Consider the following 23,804-nt stretch of genomic DNA (forward strand, 5'->3'; position numbering starts at 1 on the left):
GGAAAACACAGTAAGAATTTTAACAACACCAGGTTGAAGTCCAACAGGTTTATTTGGTAGCAAATGCGCTCCGAAAGCTAATGGCATTTGCTACCAAATAAACCTGTTGGACTAATATTAAATCCCCATTTGTACCAATGCCAATAGCTCATGGTTGTTGCTATCCTGAAGTAACTTTCAGTTCCCTTGTCATTCTCACTAATTGAACAAAGAATTCCTGCCACCATTGTCAAATTGCATTGAAACTGTAAAATCAGCCTCCGACTGACGATCATCACTACTACGGATATTGTCTTGAAAGCTAATTCTGGAGTAAGCCTAATGAGGAACTATGAACAGCTCCAATCAACAAATGCAGCAGATCATTTAGATTGCTGGTCCTTGTATGTTTTGTGTTGCGTCCTATTTTTGCACTTTGCTGTATGGGGAATTGACTGATTCTATAAAACCAACCGGACTCCTCAACAATTATCAACTTGGCCCTGCTCCAATAACAGTAGGATATCATATGATCCTTAAATTCTACACCATGGGCTCCTTAATGGAGAAGATAACTTGCTACTTGGGTCCCAAGGGTACTCAACAGACCAGTAGTTACTCAGTATTTCACCAAATCAATGCTTCTGTAAGGAAATGGTTAATCAGATTGACCTGAAATTTATTAAATGCTGTACCACAATCGATTTTCCTGTACATTTATCTTTTGAGCAGGGACGTTTAAGTCAATTTAAAATAAAAAGAAGTGCTGGAAATATTACAGTTTGGTAATCTGTGGAGAGAGCAACAGAACTGCAGAATCCCTACTGTGCAGAATAAGGCTGTTCGGCCAAGTGAGTCTGTACCAACTCTCCGAAAGAGCATCCCACCCCTCTGCCCTATCCCTGTAGCCCCACGCATTTAGCATACTTAATCCACCTACCTACACATCTTTGGACACTGATGGGCAATTTATCATGGCCAATTCATCAAACCTGCACATCTTTGGACTGTGGGAGGAAACCTACACAGACACAGGAAGAATGTGCAAACTCCACACAGTCACCCAAAGCCAGAATCAAATTTGGGTCCTTGGTACTGTAAGGCAGCCGTACTAACCACTGCGCCATCCCTAGAATTAATGTTTTGAGTCAAATGTGAATCTTGCAGAACTGAAGTAAAAATAAAAATATGATGGCTTTTGAAGCAGGTGGAAATAAAAGGGAAATCTTTTAGGATAAAGAGAGAGTGGGCAGCACGGTGGCACAGTTAGCACTGCTGCCTCACAGCGCCAGGGACCTGGGTTTAATTCCGGCTTTGGGTCACCGTCTGTGTGGAGTCTGCACGTTCTCCCAGTGTTTCCTCCGGGTGCTCCGGTTTCCTTCCACAGTCCAAAGATGTCCGGGTTAGGTTGATTGGTCATGCTAAATTGCCCCCTAGTGTCAGGGGGATTGGCAGGGTAAATATGTAGGGTTACGGGGATCGGGCCTGGGTGGTATTGTGGTTGGTACAGACTCAATGGGCCAAACGGCCTCTTTCTGCACTGTAGGGATTCTATGATTAAGTGGCAAAGACATCCTTGAACACAAGGCAAAGGGAGTGTAATGATAGTAAAGAAACAAAGCGTTTGTCCAGAGCAAGAACAATTCACTAAGCCCCAACCTCTCCCCTAAGTGCCACTTATTACCATAACATTCACCAATCTCTGATCTCTGCGGCACGGTAGCACAGTGGTTAACACTGCTGCTTCACAGCTCCAGGGACCTAGGTTCGATTCCCGGCTTGGGTCACTATCTGTGTGGAGTTTGCACATTTTCCTCGTGTCTGCGGGGGTTTCTCCGGTTTCCTCCCACAGTCCAAAGATGTGCGGGTTAGGTTGATTGGCCATGCTAAAATTGCCCTTAGTATCCTGGGATGCGTAGGTTAGAGGGATTAGTGGGTAAATATGTAGGGATATGGGGGTAGGGCCTGGGTGGGATTGTGGTCGGTGCAGACTCGATGGGCCGAATGGCCTCTTTCTGTGCTGTAGGGATTCTAAGATTTCTGGCTCACACTATCCCGATTTGTGTTCTCTTGAACTGTCACCTTTGACCCTTCAGTTTAGTTTCTGCATTAAAACACACCAGTCTGGATCAATTTTATCAAAATGCCATTTCCTTGGCTTTATATTTACAGTTTGCTCAGAACCACTCATGACTGTGTCCATCCACAGCCAAGAGCCAAGGAGAATTATCATTGTTCCACAACCAGAACCTGAGGTGCAAGATACAATTTCCAGGGCATGGAAAATTCCACAAATCAGAATTGCCATTTATGGTTTTCTTCCAATACCTTAATTTTACATCAAAATGAAATAATGCTTATGAAAGTATACCTCTGTGCCTTTGAATATTTGTTCATGTACTTCCAAAATCTGTGCTTGCATCATATTTTACTCTTTTAATGCTTAATTATTTTACAATAATACAAATACATTTTGTTCCAAATGCCTGCCCATATTTTCATGAGCCTCTGGCTTATAGTAAGCTTGCAATTTCTTCATTGACAAGTTTAGCTGCTAACATTTGTAGAGCTCTGCACTTCTTTAGCTGTCACCCTTTGTAAAAACTGTAAGCAAAGTTCCTAACTGTCTGCTTTGATCTTTGTGGTGGATTGTGTGTCACTATTCAAAGAAGAGATTGACATTCTCCTAGTTTCCTGGCCAGGACCATCAAAACAGATTAACTGGTCTTTCACCTTGTTGCTGTTTAGTTACTGCATTTTCTACAGAAGAGTCACTGAACTTCAAAGTAATTAATTGTATGTGAAGTGATTGGAAATGTTTGAATCATGCACGGTATACACTTTTTTGCCTCTCCAAATTAGTGACCCAACAAAACACTGTTATCGTCAGCATTTATTAATCTTAAAAGATAGTTGTGGCACTCATTAGAGGGGACAGCCTAGAATTAAATAGATAAGCAGGTGCAGTACGAGAATCCAAGACATCAAATATTACACTTACTAAAATATTAAAGTAAGGATATCGGAATTTGGTTAACTCATTTAATGTCACTTTCATATATTTGACTCTTTTCTAAATTAGATTGAAACACCAGCTACAGTATACTGTTTAAGTGATAAGAACATACGAATTGGAGAAGTAGATCATATGGCCCTTCGAGCCTGCTCCTCCTTTCAACATGATCATTGCTGATCTTCTGCCTCAACTCCAATTTCCTGCCCAGTTCCATTTCCCTCGATTCCTCAAGATATCAGATTCAGTCCATCTCAATCTTAAATATATTCAACAAAGAAACAGCCACAACCCTCTGGGGAAGAGAATTCCAAAGACTGAATCAAATTTGTTTTGGAAATAGAGACTTTAAAGTGATAGAATTGGAATTTCTGAAATTTTGAAGAGGGTTAACTAAACTAATTCAGCCAACTTATTCCCAATGTGTAAAGCCCCAGAATTAGAGGAGATACATTTAATAATCAGTAAATTAGTAGAGAGAAGAATCAGATCAACTCTTTATTCAGAACAAAAGGGCATTACATTTGTATACATAGAACATAGAACAGTACAGCACAGAACAGGCCCTTCGGCCCACGATGTTGTGCCGACCTTCATCTGAAACCAAGATCAAGCTATCCCACTCCCTACCATCCTGGTGTGCTCCATGTGCCTATCCAATAACCGCTTAAATGTTCCTAAAGTGTCTGACTCCACTATCACTGCAGGCAGTCCATTCCACACCCCAACCACTCTCTGCGTATAGCACTAGAAGACCACAGAAGTAAGATGCAAAACTGGAACAAAAGGCAATTAGATGCTTTTCTGGTAAGAGAAAGAAAAGTCAATGCTATTGCATTTTATAGTATTTTCCATTCATAACCATTTTTAGTTTGAGGTATTGTACACTGATATTGCCAAACTCTGCAAGGGCAATGCCATCTACACCAGACAGGAGTTATTTTGCTCATGTCTTCAATTGCCTTATGAGAGCTTGACGAGAATGTTGAATCAGTTTTACGAGCCCAAATTTTTCAAAGGTCTAGTGGACTGAACATGCATTCTGATCCATACAAATGAGAAGGGCCAGATTTGATTTTTGATCTGTGTCAAGTTGACTAAGCTCAATCAAGCTTCTAGCTGGGGCACATTTTCCTCAATTCCTCTCGGGCAAGAAGGAGGAAGCAAAATCTGATTATCAGAACTCTCTGCTGAAAACAACACATGCGGGGTGGAATTCTCCCAAAAAAATTTGAAGTGTTGAATTCACGAGAAAACTGGAGTAATTCACACTGGTTTATTCAGTGGGAGTACAGAGAAGAATCTCCCACACTCTGTGCACTGCAGAGGCCACCAGCGTGAATATTATTAAATTTCAGGGGGCGGGGCCTATTCCCACTGGAGAGACTGAAGATCGGCACATGCACAGTGGCCCCGCACTGCCAGCCTCCTGACTGCTGGCCAGCCCTGTGACCCCCGCAACGCCGGCTCTCCGCACCCCCCATGGCCCAATTGCTGGCCCCGTGACCATTCCCGGGCCCAGCCCCAACACCTCTCCCCGCCACAATCTCCAGCTCCTCCCCTCCCCAAACTGACCCCCTTTCCCCCAGCCCATCCCGATCGCTGGCCTCCCTCCTTCCCCCACCGATCACACGGCAGCAACCCCACTGATTGCCCCCTAGGTTCCGCCCCCACCACATGCCCCACCCTATGCCTGATGGGCAGTGGCAAGGTGCCCCTGGGCATTGGCACTTTGCCCTTTGGGCAGTGCCAGGGGCCCAGGCTGGCACTGCCAGGGTGCCAATGCCTAGGGGGCACCACCCCGTCCCCCTGGGGGCCCTGATTGCCCCCCATCATTCCAGCGGGGTCAGGCTGCTAGCTCCCTGAAACTGGGGAGAGTGTGTAAACCCCGCTGGTGTGAAATACTCTGGCGGGGTGGGAGACGCTCGCGGGCCCGGAGACATCAGTCCCGGGCCTGCTAATGATATTCAAATAATATTAAAATGACCATTTAAATGGTCTGTGCATCTCCCCGTCAATTTCCAGAGGGGAGACGCTGCTGCCAAGACACAAGTGGGGCACGAATGCACGCGCAAACCTCGCGAATCGGCTGCCGTGGGATGGGAGAATCGTGGCTATGGTCTTTGGACAAGAAGAGGATTGGCTTCACTGTGATGTTTTCCGTTATCAAATGGTCTACCAATACTTGCTATTTAGACTAATACATGAAGAATAGGGACTCAAAAAGGGTGACCGCAAATCAGCAAGTCAGCCCCATTAGGAGGAGAGAAAAACTGGGACAAAAACTTTCACTGATTCAGGGCACATCGAACACTATAGGGAGCTTTGTTCTGCAATGCTGGTAGAACACTCGGGAAACACTCATCTTTCCCGACAACATACCACAATACAGGTCAGAAGTAAATATGCTTAAATTTAACTGAGAAGTGAAGCTAATTATACATTGAAATGATTATGGTCATTTGATTTTTTTTTCTGGCACATTATTGTGTTTAATTCAGCACATCTTACCTCAGTGAGCCCCTTGATCTTTAGGTATCCACAGAGAAAGGAGTTTTCCATGTCAACGTGCTACAGAAATAAACAAACGGTTATTCAGAATTTGCTTTGCTTGCAATTACCAAAACAATCAGAGCCATGGAAAGTTATTTAGATAGACAAGGGGATTAGGGGAATGTTTTTAGGCAGAGATATTAAGAGCTTGAACATTTTGCCATGGAAAGTGGTTGAAGAGACCATTGCATCCTTCAAGAGAAAATAACCATGGGATAAATATTTGAAATTAAGCAAAATGCAGAGCTATGGGAAGTGTGCAGAGCATAGGTATTAGTCTTGGATTAATCTAGCAAAGAGCCTGCACACACTTGATGGAACAGAATAACCTCCTACATGTTAATGATCGCCAATACTTATCAAGAAAAAAAGTGCAATGTTTTCTCCTCTCTCTTGCAAATACTGAATTATATCAGGGACAATTCCATTGTTATCACCTCACATTGAGCGCACAGAAATAAATAAAAGTTACAAGGGCATACGGCCCATCCAATCTATCTCAGCATTCATGCTTCATATAAGCAAACAGTTATGATTAGATTAAGCACCCTGGTCCCACTTTCTCATCATCCTTTCTTCCTTAACCCATCTATTTAATCTAATCTTGAATAATGATAATTACTGCCTCGAGCACAAGCCCCGGAAATAAATTTCAAAGTTTCACAACTGCGTGTGGAGAAGTTTTTCCTGCCCCCTCTACATTTCCTCATGGAATGCCGAACCTGTCCAATCACTTCACTATTTTAAAATACCATGATATTGCCCAAAAGACTCCATTTTTAAAAAGTCTCTTGATATTTGTGTTCCTTCACACCTGGCCATGTCCTGTAAAATCCGCGTTGCAACCTCTCAACCTCATTATCCTTGATTTTGGTCACAAGGAATCCACAGTGGAAAGTTCCATCAGAGTATTTATAGCTTCTGTTCAAAACTTAGGAGTTCATTTTGCAACTATCGAGTTTGAAACTGTCCTTTACTCTTGTTAGAAGCTTAACGACACAAACAACTTCCACATTTTAAAATGTGGAAAGTTGCCAAAATGTACTTTTGTGTGTTTCTTCTCATCTTAAGTAAATGCAGTAAAAACATACATGCCATCCTGCTAGTTATGTAATTTGCTTTCATTTCAGGAGCTGAGAGTCACAGTCTATAATGTCACTAACAGAATAAAGCACCACTTAAACAATGACAAACTGTAGTGAGTTGTAAGGGAGAAATACAGATGATTAGCCTACAGGAATCACGGTGCCAGACCCAGCCCCACCTTCCCACCACTATGATCAGAGAAGCTGCTTTATCAAAATGTCATGAATATATACCTCCGCTGTAACTCATTTTCCTCAAGTCCAAATTTTGCCCAAAGCATCCCATAGCATGAGTGATTGAGTGAAATCACAGAACCAACTCCACTGGGATACAAGTGTCATTGCATGCATAATTTCACAGTGAAACTGATGGCTGGAAAATGTGAAAAGTTCCAAAAACAGTTTGGCTAGCAGTAAATTATAAAGCTGTCACTCGGCTGAGCAATTTGTATCACATTACAAACTGGAAAAATGCTAAGCAAAGGGTAGAATGATTTACAGCTGCAGGATCTATCTGCCCATTTATTTAATCTTGTGCATTTCAAAACTCTACATGTAGTGGTTAAGTTCATAAGCATTTTAGTAATGTGAAATGTTAGTAATGTCCAAAGATGTGCGGGTTAGGTTGATTGGCCAGGTTAAAAAAATTGCCCCTTAGAGTCCTGGGATGCGTAGGTTAGAGGGATTAGTGGGTAAAATATGTGGGGGTAGGGCCTGGGTGGGATTGTGGTCGGTGCAGACTCGATGGGCCGAATGGCCTCCTTCTGCACTGTAGGGTTTCTATGGTTTCTATGAAATCCATCAAAACATACTTGTAGATAGAATGTTGGCATAGCTGTTCATAGTAGGATCTCACTAGAAGTCAAATGTACGTACTTATTAACAATGGTTTTGAAATGGATTTTTTTGGAAAAGAAAAGTTTAATCTGACGCTTACCAATGGGCACAGTTGGGTATGGTGTGAAATTGTTACGGCATAAGATCAACAGCCAGAGATTGCAAATTCATATCCTCCACTGCAACTTCAAAAATTGAATTTGTGGATATGGAAGCAAACCAGATTGTTGCAAAAGTCCAGCCAATGTCCAACAGGCAAGAGAACTTGCCACTCTTACATGGTCTAGCCAACATGCAGACAACGTGGGTGGCTCTTAATGCCTTTAGAAGTGGTCAACCAATACACTCAGTTGTACAAGCAGTAGCTTCAAATAGAAGACTTATTTATTCAGGGTAATTAGGAAAATAAATGCAGCCCCGTATTCCCCACATCCAGACAATAAAATAATGCCTGTGGCACAGTGTAACAGAGCCAAAAGAGGACCCGGCATCTGAAGGTACACAACAGTAGAAATGGTACTATGGATTTACAAGCCCATTCAAGTAATTTCAATAAACTATGTGGTGTAGCTACATATAAATCTTCCACAACAGAGCTTCTGGCAAGGAGTAACAATCTAGCAAAAGAGTCAAGGAGGTCTGCAAACTACAGCAAATCTTCTGCAATTTGTAATGTTGTCAATGCTGTTTAATGACCATCTGTACCAGCCAGCCAAGATTATTCTTTATAATTAACCACTAAAAAGTGAGGAAATTGGATAAAAGTTGCTCCAAATGGCAGAAGATATAAAAGGCAATAAAAGGGAAGAGCAATGTCAGTGAATGTTTACAAGTGACGCAACTTCCTTTGAAATTGAGAAACCTTGGAGAAAAGCCAAAGCTTCAAAACCAAAACTGAAAATAGGACACGAAATAGCAGCTTTGAGACACTAATTTTAGGTTTCAAAAGGCTGTAGCCATAGGATGAAGGAAAAACAAAGTTTTGACATCAGTATAGTTTTTTCTGGGGGTACAGTCAAATGCAAAAGAAACCTACATAAAATTATTTTTAAAAATGTTCGAAGAATGCTCAGTGGTTTTCCACTTTTGGCACCGAAACGTTTGCAGAGCAACAATTTGATCCATTGCAAGTCTCCTCCTTCTGTCCCAATGCTTATACAAGTGTTCCCCTTCATTCATGTGCCAACTCCAATTCCCATACAAGCCAGCCTTCAGCCTTATTGAGTGAGGCTGCCAAGTTAAGAAAATATATTTTTATATTGATTTAAAGTGAAAATTGCTGTCACATCCTATACATATAAAGATTTGTACCAAATGTAGTTCACAAACAGGTCAGAATGGGAACACGACTCAAATTCCCAGCTTTTACTCTTGTTCCAAAAACAGTTAGCACAGGACAACATGCCAAATTACCAAGTTCAACCTGTGTAGAAACAGGTAAACTTATGGCACAAGGCAGGGTTTCACTGCATCACATTGTTGGCAATAATTATTAGTTAAAACTTTTGTCCAAGTTGAGTCAATAAAGCTCAGCCAGCACAGCATTACAAGCATTTCAATTCACTTCTGCAACTTGGCCAAGGGAGGGGGGTATCTCATCCATGATTTCCATTTTGTCTTCCAATGTCCAGTTCCAGAAGCATGTGTGTAAATACAAAATATGATCAGGATCAACTGTGATGCCTAGCCTATTGATAATCATTGTATAGAGTCACATGTTAAAACATTTTGCACTATAGGATGAAGGGAAGCCATAGGCTAGGCAGGACTTCCAGGGTTTTCAGACCATATGAAAGAATGGGATAGAAAATATTGGGCAATGGCTGAGCATTAATAGTGAGACTGCAAGGAGGAGGAAGAGACGGTACAATAACTTGGAACAAGAGCGAAGTCAAAGGAGCAGTGACAACAGTTGCACTGATAAAATAGACTGAAGACAATCGAAACTTGATCAATTTTTGTTGAAGACTATTTCTCCTTGGAGAAACACAGTGAAGCAAATTACAAGCAAAGGAGGACATAGCTTTCTTGAATAACATTCTATTACTGGTGGTCATGAGGTATGTTAATGCAGTCTAACTGAACAGATTTTCTTTCCCTATAGCGCCATTCTGGATCCACTTGGAACCTCCCCACAACAGCAAAATCCAGATCGTTAATATATCATCAGGTGAATTCCGGACACAAATAGACTGCATCCCTTTATAAAACAAAGCAGACTGAAGCTTGAAATACAGTCATGTCAAAACTTTGCACAGCGATGTCCAACCTGACCATATGCAGCCTACAAAGCCAAACCATTCAGTTCTATTTGAATTGACATTTCTTAATTGTCGACTTGTCTGATTTGAATTTTGAGCCTTGGCAAAATCTGTTTGCCATATTGTTGCCTTATTGGTGGATAAGTCCTAAATCAGAACACCAAGATCTGTTAATACCAGCAACTTTAGATATTCAAAAAATACTGAACTAGGATTTAAATTGCAAATCCTAGTTTTCAATTAAGGGTATTTTACCAGAGTGCAGCAGATGGCTAGTTTCAAATCTCTATTGGCACCAGATCAATAATAAAATGATTTACATGGTGCAGATTATTCACTCCTGTACCTTCCTGGCTAACATTCAAGCACTATTTTTTGCTTCAATCATGACAACCTGCAGGTAGTTGCTGAAGAACTCTATATTTACAGTGAAGAATTTATCATTACTCATATTGGAGTATTTTGATGTGTATTCAGCGTAATTATATAGAGGCTGCTGCCCTTGGACCAAACTCTCAAGATCCACTCTAAATAAACTACAACTCAAAAACTCCCATCACCTGCATCCTGTCATGTTTCAAGTAATTTCGCTATTATATTTATCCTTGCAAAGCTTCACTCACCTTCCAATGATAATTGCCTTTCCCTACATCTGCAACCTCCACCATCCCACATTCCAGGTTAATGTCTGCTCTTCCAACTCCAGTTTTTCTCTTTGCATTCCCCTTTCTCCACTCCAACTTTAGTGGCACAACCTCAGCCATCTGGAGCCCCACCCTGAAGCCCCTCAAAATTGTTAGCACTCTCCCTCATTCAAAAGCTACTTTAAAACATACCTCTTGATATATGTTCACCTCCCTATATTTTTCTTCTAGCATTCCTCCACATTCTTTTTCATCTGTATGAAGTATTTTGGGATATCTTATTATATTAGAGGCTGTATATAATACATGTTATTGTTTCTGACCACTGGCAGGTCCTAGATGCTAAAAGAAAACCATCCAATTAATTTGTAAGGCAGGCTTCATAGTATCAGCCTACAAATGTCCTCAATGGTTGAAGGTGAATTTGTATGTCCAAAACTACTTCACCAGACACTGGCCAGATTAGTCTGACAACAGCTATGAAAGTCACTTTTTACTGCTTAGTGGTATCCCAAAACAACCCCAGCTGGTCCATTATGGACATTGTGTAATCAGCAATACTGGCTATGCTGTCAAAGTTGCCATGTCCTGTTTACAAATCCCTGCATCGTAAAGGAAATGCACCTTTTATTCGCATTAAGTTCAGAAAATTTGAAAGACACTGAAATAACTGCAGTCACAAATGCACATGCCATTATGATTCCAACCACAAAATTCATAAACACTAAACAAGAGTGGGTTACACCATGTGACGTTTAGAAAGCCACTTTCTGATTTGACCCCCTAGTACATACAGACAATGAGTGAAACATCTTTCCATTGGCCAAGTTAAAAATTAAATTCAAACTTCTTTTTGCTGATTTAGGTTTGACTCACCAGGATCTATTTAGTGAAGTCATGTGAAGCAATCAAAAAAGTCAGCAAAACAAACATTTTATGAGCATGTCCAACTTTGATGAGTTACCACATTATATTCAGTAGCTTGGCAAGATCTACCCACAACACTGGAGGTTCAATGTATACCTCAAGCAGCAGGATAAGTCTAAGTGACAGATTGTGAAATGCTCAGCAATCACCAGTAGTAAGGCTGTACTGATAACAATGAGTCCCAACAAAATATCATAAACCGGAAATATAAACTCCCCATTCCTCTCTCCACAAGTGCTACCTGATTGGTTGAGTATTTCCAGCATTTTCTTTTCTTTTTCAGATTTTAGCAGTAATTTGCTTTTTGTTTGATTGTTTAATTCACTATCACTTATCTTCCAGGAATCGTTCTGCTCTTCTTTGTGATGTGATTTTTCTTTCTTCCACCCAGGTTACCTTCATTGCTATCCCATTTTGTGTTTCTTATAACATCCATTCACAGATGCTTCTCAGCAACTGTTTCTCGTTATGACTTTCTCAATAGGGATTCTGGGTTAGATACCATGTTTTATTTCATATCAAACCATCGTCACCTTTGTGGCAGTGTATCTCTTACGGCTCTTGCCATTTCATAAGATTCACCCTCTCCACGAGGTGACACCACATTCATGTTCTCAAACTTTCTCTTTATCAGGACAGATTTGCTTTATTTAACTGCCACCCTGGTCTCCAGATCTTTTCTATGGATTCTGATGAAGAGTCACAGACCTCAAACATTAACCTCCATTAACACCCTCTCCACAAATTCCACCTGGCCTGACATTCCTAGTATCTGCAATATTTTGTTTTATGATAAAAGCACAGCTGCTCTGATCAGCACTGGCCAATCTGAGGAAAGATGTCAAAATGGCAAAAAAATATATAGTTGCATGATAAAAAACAAAAAGGGGCGAGTAAAGAAACGCAGTTGGGAGAACAATAGAAGAGACTCAGTGGAAGGAGAGGGAATGTTTATAAATTCATAAAATGGATTAAAAGATAGGATAAGATAGGTAATGGGAATTTCAAGATGGTTAGCTGCCAAACCTCTACAGGTGAACCACGAGGGTCTTAGAAGATCGTTCAACCGTTGGGCCTACTTTGTTGGTAGAGCTATCTAGCTACTCCCCTGCTCATTTCTCAAAGTTCTATAATATCTTTCTCCAATTTCATCTATTTACTCTATGAAAACCATTCATGATTTAACACCTCTATCAAATCTCTTCTTACCTTCTTTTGAAGAAAAGACCAGATTCCCCACATTACTGAAGGCCCCATCCCTGATACCTTGCCAGTAAATCTCTTATGCACCCTCTCCATGGCCTTGACATCCTTCTCAAAATGGAGTGCCCCAAATTGAATGCAAGACTTCAGCAGAGTCCTAAGCAGTGTTTTATAAAGGTTTATCATAACTTCCTTTCTTTTCACTCTATTAATAAAGTCAAGCATCCCATACACTTTTTAATAGTCTTCTCCACTTATTCTGCCATCTCTAATGACTTGTGTACACACAACCCAGGTCCTTCTGTTCCTGCACCTCCTTTAAAAATATATCAGATTTCTTTTTAGTATATAGTGTGCATCATCTAATGTATATCAGGTATAATAGTGTACAGCAGTTAGTGTATATTGGCATGCTTATTCCTTTTTCAACAGGGGTGTAATAGTTATAACAGGGGTTTTACAGCAAAAGACATTTTAATACAGACATGCAGATATTGAAGTGATTTTGTTACATCCATCCTTACAAAGGGGTAATGGTAAGTAGATATTTGAAAGCCATGGCAAGAAGCAAACTCCATATGTGGGATAGTGGTGACAAACACATCAGCATTGGGTTAGCAACATCAGAGGAAATATGCATTTCATATTTCTACAGTAGTAAGGATAAGAATCAGTCGGATAAAGTAAGGTAAACAGGAATGTCTGGTCAAGGTTTGCGTGCAAATTTCTGACAACCAAAGACAAGCCTTGTAGGTATACAAGGAAATGGAAATCCAGTGGAGAGCTATAAAAGCAACTTATACAAAGAAAGTATTGAGAGGTACAAAAAGGAAGTATGAAAAAAAATCTTGCATGCGATATCAAAGTTAACAGCAAAAGTTTTTAATAAATATACCGAGATTGGTAAATAGTTATGCGAACTCCTTAATAGCAAGAAGCAAGCGATACTCCAATTGATGAGAAGTTAATTACCGATTTGTTAAACAAGTCTTGTGCATTCATGTTTATAGTACTGGGAGACGGGTTAGCTCAGCTGGCTGGACTGCTGATTAGTGATGCAGAGCAACGCCAACAGCACAAGTCCAATTCCCGTACCAGCTGAAGTTATGCGCGAAGGCCTGCCTCTCCAACTTTGCTCCGTGTCTGAAGAGGAGTGATCCACAGGTTAAATCACCACCAGTCAGTTCTCCCCCTCAAAAAGGGGAGAGCAGCATGTGGTCACCTGGGACTGTAGTGACTTAACCTTTGAACAAGATTTTTTTTAAAAATCAGTGGTAGAATGGATAAAATAAGTCAAGCGAAGCACTGTTTGGATTTAATACAAAAAAAGACAGTGAAGAAACCAGAACATATGGAAGACAAATTCTCCAGGACCTGATGGTTTCCATGACAGGAAATTAAATAAATATGTGCAGAAATTGGAGATGAATTGAGTAACAATTTTCAAAAGCTCTCCTGATATGTGAATTGTCACTGGATTTAAAAACTGCAAATGTCACTTCATTGAAGAAAGGAGAGGAAGAAACCAAGAAACTACAGTTCAAATCCGCCATCAGGATAGGCTGAGCAGATCAGATTCAGTTCAGATTTATAACAGCAAGTGATGCCTGACAATCTAGTTACAATTTGAGGGGTCAGTAACATGGCGGATAAGGGAGTGTCTACGAATGTTGTTTGTATGGACTCCTAGGTGGCAATGGGGACGGTTCAGCACAGTCATTAACAGAAATGAAAGTGTGCAGAATTGTAGGCAAACTTAAGCGATGCATTGAAGGTAGAAAACAAAGAATAGGGGATAATGGTAATCTATTTCCATTGCAGGGATGTGACAAGTGGTGTTTCTCAGGTAGCTGTACTGAGATCTAAACTTTTTTATTATCTATAACAGTGAGAGGGAGAGTCAAAAGCCATGTTTGACATTAAAGGAGGTGGCACAGTGAATTGTAAATGAGAGCAGAAAGTTACTAAGAGTTAGACAGATTATGTGCACAGATCAAACTGCAGCAAATGGAGTTTAATGTGGAGAAGTGAGAGCTTGGATCCAAGTAAGATAATTCAAAATATTTCCTTAGTAGTATTAAAAGCTGATGGACAGGTACAGAAAGTAGTCAAAAAGGGAATGGAATATTCACCTTTACCCTCAAGGGGGGCTGAAATACAAAGGGCAGTTTATACAGAACCTTGGTCAAATCACCATCTAGAATAATGCTCCCAATTCTGGGCACCACATTATAGGAAGGATATATTAGTCTTCGAGGAGGTATATCACCAGAAAGATACCAAAGTTCAAAAGAATTAAGTTAAGAGGACAGGTTGTATAAACTTGGTTTGTGTTCTCTCAATTTTAGTAGGTTGCAGATGATCAAATTGAGGTAACCAAAATGATTCAATAGGGTAGAAACAGCAGAAACTCTGGTGAAATCTAAAACAAGGGGACATGATATTAAAATTAGAGCTATGCCATTCAAGAGTGAAAGCATTTTTCCACAAAAGCTGATGTAGATAATGAGTTAATAGAAATATTCAAAGCTGAGAATTATAGCTATTTACTGGGTAAAAGTATCAAAGAATATGGATCATCAGCAGGATAATTGGGATTGAGGTACAGATCAAACATGATCAGGTTAAATGATGGAACAGGTTTTAGGGGCAGAATGACTCCTATTGCTCTGGGCCATGCAGAGGCAAACTTAGAGCTGCCACTACAGAACCAAATTAGGTACAAGAGGTAACTGCCAGTAACAGAACATAAATTCAGTTCACAGTTAATTAAAAAGTTGATTTTTTAAAAAATGTTCAAATGTCACTCTGAGTGCCAATTAGGTCTGACAGGTAAAGGAAGATACAAACTTAGAGACATATAACTACAAGCAGTGTGTGTATCAGGATAATTCTGAAACAAGAAACTCAATAAGCATGAGCACCAAACTGCAAATCTCCCAATATTATAAAGTTATGGGGTTAGTTTGGGAAACATCAACGCTGTTAGACCAGTTGAGTGTTTCCAACATTTGCTTTTTTTGTTCCTAACATTCTAGTAAGAAACGCATTCATATGGTAACGTTTGAAATGATGAGCGGCATAAAAGCGGTCAGTTATCACAAGAATCATATATCCCCTCAATGCAGGAGGAGGCCATTCAGCACATCAAGTCTGCACCAACTCTCTGAAAAAGTATTTTACCTATGCCCAACCTCCCACCCTATCCCCATAATTCCACACATTTATCATAGCTAATCCATCAAACCTACACATCTGTAGACACCAAGGAGCAATTTAGCATGGCCAATCCACTTAGCCTGTACATCTTTGGACAGTGGGAGGAAAACAGAAAACCAGAGGAAACCCACATAGACACAGAGAACACACAAACTACACACAGACAATCACCCAAGGCTGGAATTGAACCCAGGTCCATGGTGCTGTGAGGAAGCAGTGTGAAAAACTGAATAAGATGGTGGGAACTCATAATTGAGGGGTTCAGAAAAGGAGTTGGTTAATAGAAAAATAGAAACTAGATGCAGGAGTAGGCCATTCAGCCCTTCAAGCCTGCTCCACCATTCATTTTGATCATTGAATTCAATATCCTGATCCCCCTTCCTCCCCATATCCCTTTAGCCCCAAGAGCTATATCTAATTTCTTCTTGAAATCAAACAACGTTTTGGCCTCAGCAACTTCCTGTGGTAGTGAATTCCACACATTCACCACCCTCTGGGTGAAGTTTCGCCTTACCTCAGTTCTAAAAGGTTTACCCCCTCATCCTCAAACTATGACCCCCTAGTTCTGGACTCCCCCACCATCTGGAATGTTCTTTCTGAATCTACCCTGTTAGAATTTTAAGTTTCTGTGAGATCCCCTCTCACTCTAAACTCCAGTGAATATAATCCTAACCGATTTAGTCTCTCCTTATATGACCGACCTGCCATCCCAGGAATCAGCCTGGTAAACCTTCACTGTACTCGAAATGGTCCTTCCTTGCTGACAAACGAACAGGAACATGGCAGTAGTATTGACAGGAAAGGGGGGTGGAACTGACCGCAAAACCCAATGTCAACACTGAGTTTCGGAGTGACACTGATCATCACCCCCCATGAGTGAAGAGATTGATGTGCGATTATAACTTTACCTGGAGCACCACTTCCACGTCGTAAGAGTTGCCTTTACTCTTCTGGTGCCCCCTGAACTTGGAGCCGCTGTACAGGAGCGTGGTGGCGACCCCGGGCTGCTGAGTGTTGATGGGGGGCGGCGGGATGAGCGAGGCCGACTCGGTGCGGACCGGCATGGCGCGCTGTCACCCCGGCCCAGCCTCTGGTGGCAGGGGAGAGAGAGAGAGAGAAGGAAGGAGAAGGTGGGGGGGTGAAATCAGCCTGTGTATTGCCAGATATCCGGCCTCCGCAGCCAGCGTCGCCAGCGCTTCTCCTTCACAATCCCTGACAACGCGACATGGCCGCGGTCCTCCCACTGCCGACCCAAGGCGGCCACATCGCCGCCTCTCATTGGCTGCCGTCCGCCAGTGCCGGGGGTCTGGCCAGCATTGCGCGTTCCCATTGGCGGAGGGAGGAGGAGGGGTCACAAGGTCACTGTTGAACAGCGGTGAAAGCTCGGTTAGTGCGCACGCGCGGACCCTGGGCATTCTGGGAGTTGTAGTCCTCTGGCGGTGAGGCGCTGAGCTGTCGGTTCCCCAGTCCAATTGCGTGCGCCCTTTTGATGTTAATTTATTATTGTCACGTGTATTAGTCTGCTGTGAGAAGAATTGTTTCTTGCGCACTATACATAGAGTGCATAGAGAAGGAAAGGAGAGAGTGCAGAATTTAGTTTTACAGTCATAGCTAAGGAGTAGAGAAAGATCAACTTAATGCAAGTTAAGTCCATTCAAAAGTCTCTTTGGCAGCAGGGAAGAAGCAGTTCTTAAGTTGATTGATACACGACCTCAGGCTTTTGTATCTTTTTCGGAAAGAAGGTAGAAGAGAGAATGTCCAGAGTCAGAGCAGGACACCTCTCCAGAATTGCTGCATGTGCTTCTTTGATAATAACCCTTGCCCACAAGATGGGTTTCTTCTAAACCTCTTAACATCTGAACACATTACATCAACATATTTCATTCATACTAACAACTTTATCTCATACCTGTACCATAGTAAAAGATCCCATGGTGCTTCACAGGAGCACTATAAAGCAAACCTTCTGACATTTCAACAAAGGTTTTTGTGATATTAAGGACAGATGACCAACGAAAGCTTGGTTAAGAAAGAACAAAGAAAATTACGGCACAGGAACAGGCCCTTTGGCCCTCCAGGCCTGCACCGAAAATGCTGCCCGACTTAACTAAAATCCCCTACCCTTCTGGGGACCATTTCCCTCTATTCCCACCCTATTCATGTATTTGTTAAGACGCCCTTTAAAAGTCACGACCATATCCGCTTCCACTATCTCCCCCGGCAGCGAGTTCCGGGCACCTACCATCCTCTGTGTAAAAAATCTGCCTCGTACAACTCCTTTAAACCTTGCCCCTCACACCTTAAACCTGTGCCCCCTAGTAATTGACACTTCCACCCTGGGAAAAAGCTTCTGACTATCCACTCTGTCCATGTCTCTCATAATCTTGTAGACTTCTATCAGATTGCCCCTCAACCTCCATCGTTCCAATGAGAACAAACCAAGTTTTTCCAATCTCTCCTCATAGCTAATGACCTCCATACCAGGCAACATCCTGGTAAATCTTTTCTGTACCCGCTCCAAAGCCTCCACATCTTTCTAGTAGTGTGGCGACCAGAATTGAACACTATCTTCCAAGTGCGGCCTAACTAAGGTTCTATAAAGCTGCAACATGACTTGCCAATTTTTAAACGCAATGTCCCGGCCGATGAAGGCAAGCATGCCATATGCCTTCTTGGCTACCTTCTCCACCTGTATTGCCACTTTCAGTGACCTGTGTACCTGTACACCCAAATCCCTTTGCTTATCAATACTCTTAAGGGTTCTGCCATTTATTGTATATTTCCTATCTGTATTAGACCTTCCAAAATGCATTACCTCACATTTGTCTGAATTAAACTCCATCTGCCATCTCTCTGCCCAAGTCTCCAACCGATCTATATCCTGCTGTATTCTCTGATGGTCCTCATCGCTATCCGCAAATCCACCAACTTTTGTGTCGTCTGCAAACTTACTAATCAAACCAATTGCATTTTCCTCCAAATCATTTATATATACTACAAACAGCAGAGGCCCCAGCACTGATCCCCGAGGAACGCCACTTGTCACAGCCCTCTATTCAGAAACGTACCCTTCCACTGCTACCCTCTGTCTTCTTTGACTGAGTAAGAAGTTTAACAACACCAGGTTAAAGTCCAACAGGTTTATTTGGTAGCAAAAGCCACACAAGCTTTCGGAGCTGCAAGCCCCTTCTTCAGGTGAGTGGGGATTCTGTTCACAAACAGAGCATATAAAGACACAAACTCAATTTACATGAATAATGGTTGGAATGCGAATACTTACAACTAATCAAGTCTTTAAGAAACAAAACAATGTGAGTGGAGAGAGCATCAAGACAGGCTAAAAAGATGTGTATTGTCTCCAGACAAGACAGCCAGTGAAACTCTGTGGGGGTTACAAATAGTGTGCCATGAACCCAATATCCTGGTTGAGGCCGTCCTCGTGTGTGCGGAACTTGGCTATCAGTTTCTGCTCAGCGACTCTGCGCCGTCGTGTGTCGCGAAGGCCGTGTCTTTATATGCTCTGTTTGTGAACAGAATCCCCACTCACCTGAAGAAGGGGCTTGCAGCTCCGAAAGCTTGTGTGGCTTTTGCTACCAAATAAACCTGTTGGACTTTAACCTGATGTTGTTAAACTTCTTACTGTGTTTACCCCAGTCCAACACCGGCATCTCCACATCATGACTTCTTTGACTGAGCCAGTTTTGTATCCATCTTGCCAGCTCACCTCTGATCCTATGCGACTTCACCTTCTGCACCAGTCTGCAATGAGGGACCTTGTCAAAGACCTTACTGAAGTCCATGTAGACAATATCCACTGCCCTACCCTCATCAATCATCTTCGTCACATTCTCAAAAAACTCGATCAAGTTAGTGAGACACGACCTCCCCTTCACAAACCATGTTGCCTCTCACTAATACGGTCCACTTATTTCCAAGTGAGAATAAATCCTGTCTTAAAGAATCCTCTCCAATAATTTCCCTACCACTGATGTAAGGCTCACTGGCCTGTAATTACCTGGATTATTCTTACTACCCTTCTTAAACAAAGGAACAACATTGGCTATTCTCCAATCCTCTGGGACCTCCCCTGTAGCCGGTGAGGATACAAAGATTTCTCTCAAAGCCCCAGCAATTTCCTCCCTTGCCTCTCTCAGTATTCTGGGGTATATCCCATCAGGCTCTGGGGACTTGTCTACCTTAATGTTTCTCAAAAACCCCAATACCTCCTCCTATTTGATCTCAATATGACTCAAACTATCTACACACCCTTTCCCAGACTCATCATCCACCCAGTCCTTCTCTTTGGTGAATATTGACGCAAGGTACTCATTTAATACCTCGTCCATTTCCTCTGGCTCCATGCATAGATTCCCTCCCTTGTCCTCGAGTGGGCCAACCCTCTCGCTCTTTATATATGTATAAAAAGCCTTGGGATTTTCCTTAATCCTGCTGGCCAACGCTTTTTCGTGACCCCTTTTAGCCCTTCTTATTCCTTGCTTAAGTTTCTTTCTACTTTCCTTGTATTCCACACTTGCTTCGTGTGTTCCCAGCCTCCTAGCTTTGACAAATGATAAAGATCCAGATATAAGAGCCAGGAAAATATCAGCTACAGAGACAGCTCACCATTGTTCATCCAGTCTTGGAGTATGCAAGTTGTGTGCGGGATCCTTATTTGTCAAGAGATTTAAATAAGATTAAAGTGATCCAAAGATGTGCTGCAAATTTCCGCACTAATCAGTATGGGAGATACACCAATGTCGTATCCTTGATCAAAGACTTGAAATGGAATGTGTGGTATGTACTGCTGTCTCATAGCACCAGGGACCCAGGTTCGATTCCAGCCTTGGGTGACTGTGTGGAGTTTGCATGTTTTCCTCATGTCTGTGTGGATTTCCTCCAGGTGCTCTGGTTTCCTCCCATAGTCCAAAGATGTGTAGGTTAGGTGGATTAGCCTGATCATGTTCTATAAAATATGGAGTGGAATGGTGGCAGTAGAAACATGCACCTGGCATCCTCTGGCAATGACAAAAATACAAAGTAGCCCTCCACACAAACTACCAAGACCATTTTATTTCCAAGATCATGCACCAACAATCCTTATTCCTAAAGGGACAATCCTACAATGGAACAAGTTGCCAAAGGAAATAGTCACATCGCTTGAAATCTTCAAAACCTATCCTTAAATTATTTCCATTTTTAAAAAAAAATTTAATTATCAGGACTACCATTTCAGTAGACTATGCCTACTTTAGCTCACAGTACACAAACATTGGCAGCTTGAATATGGATATGAGCCCTGTGATGCCAACACAATGAAAACAAAAAAGAAGAAGAGGTTAAAAGTAGGTTTACGGAGGAAATTTCGAAGCTTAGGCCCTGGCAACTAAAGGCGTGGCCATCAGTAATAGTGTGATTATAATCAGGGATACTCAAGAGGCCAGAATTAGAGGAGCACAAGTATTTCAGAGGGATGTGGGGCTCGAGGAGATGACAGAAATAACTAGGGACCACGTCAAGGAAGGATTTGAAAACAGGCTTGAGAATTTTAAAATTGAAGACTTACTTAACTGGGAACCAATGGATGTTCAATAAGGAGTGTAGGATAGTATGGCAGGAAAAGCACCAGGCTTCCTTAAAGTGAGGTGCTAACCTGGTGAAGCTACAACACAGTACTAAATGCATGCAACAAACAGAGCCAAGCAATCCCACAACCAACAGGTCAGTTCAAAGCACTGCAGTCCTCATACAGGGGGTTTTACTTTATTGCAGTGTTAATGGAAGACCACTTATGACACTAATAAATCAATAAATAACATCCATTAGTCCATAATGGACAATTAAACAACTAATTGGAGGCACCACAAATATCCCCATTCCCAATGATGGGGAGCCCAAAATATCAATGACGACAAAGCCGAAACATTTGTAACCGTCCTCAGCCAGAAATGCTGAGTGGACAGTCCGTCTCAGCTTCCTCTGGATGTCCCTGGTATCTCAGATGCCAATCTTCTGCCACTTCAATTCACTCAATGTGATATAAAAAGGGTGAAAGACAATGGATACAGCACAGGCCAAATGGGCCTTAACAACATTCTGGCAGTTGTACTGAAGACTTGTGCTCCATAACTAGCTTTGCCCCTGACTGAGCTACTCCAGTACAGCTACACTGGCACCTACCTGACAAGGTGGAAAATTGCACAGGTATATCCTGTCCAGAAAAAGCAGGACAAATGCAATCTAGCCAATTCTCACCCTATTAATCTATAGCAAAGTCACGGAATGAGTTGTCGATAGTGTTATCAAGCAACACTTATAAGGCAACTCCCTAATCACCAATGCTCAGCTTGGCAATTGCCATTTAGGGTCACTCAACTCCTGACATCATTACAGCTTTAGTCCAATGGACAAAAGAGCTGAACTCAAGAAATGAGGTGGGAGTGACTGCCCTTGACATCAAAGCAGCATCTGATGAGTGTGACATTAAGGAACCCAAGCAAAATTGAAGTCAAAGGGAGTTGGGGGAAAATTCTCCACTGGTTGGAGAATTAGTCTTACACAAAGGTAGATGATTGTGATTATCAGAGACCAATTATCTCAACCCTTGGACATCGCTGCTGGAGTTTCTCAGGGTAATATTATTGGCCCATCTATCTTCAGCTGCACCATTAATTACCTTCCCTAAACCATGAGGTCAGAATTGGGGATATTTGCTAATTATTGCACAGTGTTCAGTACCATTCACAACGCTGTCCTCGGATGTTTCCTCTTGTTAGAGAATTTAGAATGGGGGATCACTGTTTAGAAACCTATTAATTTAAGTCTTAAGTTTATTTAAGTTAATAATCTAAACAAAAGAAGCATGGCAGGGGCACCTAAGTCACATGGAGTACCCATCCAGTTTCACATGGGAATTTCACAATGTTTCTTGTGTCCAAGACGGTGACATGCACAGGAAGTTTTGTCAACTGCAGCAGCTTGAGCCCTTACTTTTGGAGCTAAAGCAGCAGCTGGCATCATCGTGGTGCATCTGCAAGACCGAAAGCACATTTGTATATGTAGTCACCCCGCACCCCTCTGTTGTCTAATCTTAAATCTTGTAGGTCTACAGTCATGTGCTGTTTCAAATTTGTTCATTTATTCCCCCTTATTCATGTGGATTATTTTTAAGATCCTTGAGTCATGCTTTTGGTTTTGAACTGATTTAATCCATCCGAATATTTCTTTAACTTGTGATCTGAAAATATCACATCAATTTTGGAACCTTGCATTCATAACCCCATTACAGGGATCAATCGTTCTAACTTGTATGAATGCGATTATGGTTGATTAGGTATGTGCATTTCAATTTAAGATCGCGCAGTCAAAAGTGGGATGCAAAAGCTTTGAATTACACTTCAAGTTAAAGAGGCTGGTATGGATTCATTTTGACTCAAGCTTGCATGTGCAATGCTGAAAGCCAGTCTGTTAGACCGGTCTGAACTTTTCAAAGCACATTGATTTAATTGGAGTACAGCTAAAAGTAAGAGTGACTGCCCTTGACATCAAGACAGCATTTGACCAAATGTTGCATCAAGGAGCCTGAATAAAATTAACCAAGGGGAATCAGATGGAAGACTCACCACCGATTGGTATCATATCGAGCACAAAGGAAGATAGTTGTGATTGATGACAGCCAATCATTTCAGCCCTAAGATTTTTTTTTTTCATTTTTATTACAGTGTTCATTCAGTGAAAAGTAAAATATGCTCTTAATATTGAAAGACAATAGTTTATTTCTATGAAAGTATGTTAGCAGATCCAAATCCTGCGGCACATCTGGTTCTATGGTGACAGCTTAGCCCTAGGATATAATTGCAGGACGGTGCACTTGGCCCAACTATCTTCAGCTGCTTCATCAATTACCTTCCCTTATTATTAGGTCAGAAGTTTGTGTTGGTATTTAATAGGTTCTGTTGATGGATGTTAGATAAGGTAATAAGGTGTTGGGTATTGATTAGTTAATTATGCTGATGTGTACATAAAGAAGAGTCAGCGAGCACTGAGTTTTTGCAATAAACAGTCTCCACCAAAGCATCCTAGTCTC

General features: G+C 41.7%; 1 protein-coding gene across 2 annotated transcripts in view; it reads right to left on the reverse strand.

Annotated features, from left to right (window-relative positions):
* gid4 (GID complex subunit 4 homolog) overlaps window positions 1–17,001 on the reverse strand; it is a 39,684-nt gene extending 22,683 nt beyond the window's left edge. Inside the window, exons 1-2 of one of the 2 annotated variants that reach the window (XR_013500672.1) lie at window positions 16,630–16,974; window positions 5,504–5,563 (exon numbers count right to left, since the gene is read on the reverse strand). Coding sequence is in view for 1 of the 2 variants with exons in the window: in XM_078240387.1 (XP_078096513.1) it covers window positions 5,504–5,563; window positions 16,630–16,785 (216 nt within the window). In the remaining variant the exon portion in view is untranslated. Of the gene's footprint in view, window positions 1–5,503; window positions 5,564–16,629 lie in introns of both variants that reach the window. The other variant, XM_078240387.1, reaches the window with a different exon arrangement.
* Window positions 17,002–23,804: the final 6,803 nt, after the last annotated feature.

Source organism: Mustelus asterias, chromosome 23 (genome assembly GCF_964213995.1).
Source record: "Mustelus asterias chromosome 23, sMusAst1.hap1.1, whole genome shotgun sequence".
In the NCBI taxonomy this organism is placed as follows: Eukaryota; Metazoa; Chordata; class Chondrichthyes; order Carcharhiniformes; family Triakidae; genus Mustelus; species Mustelus asterias.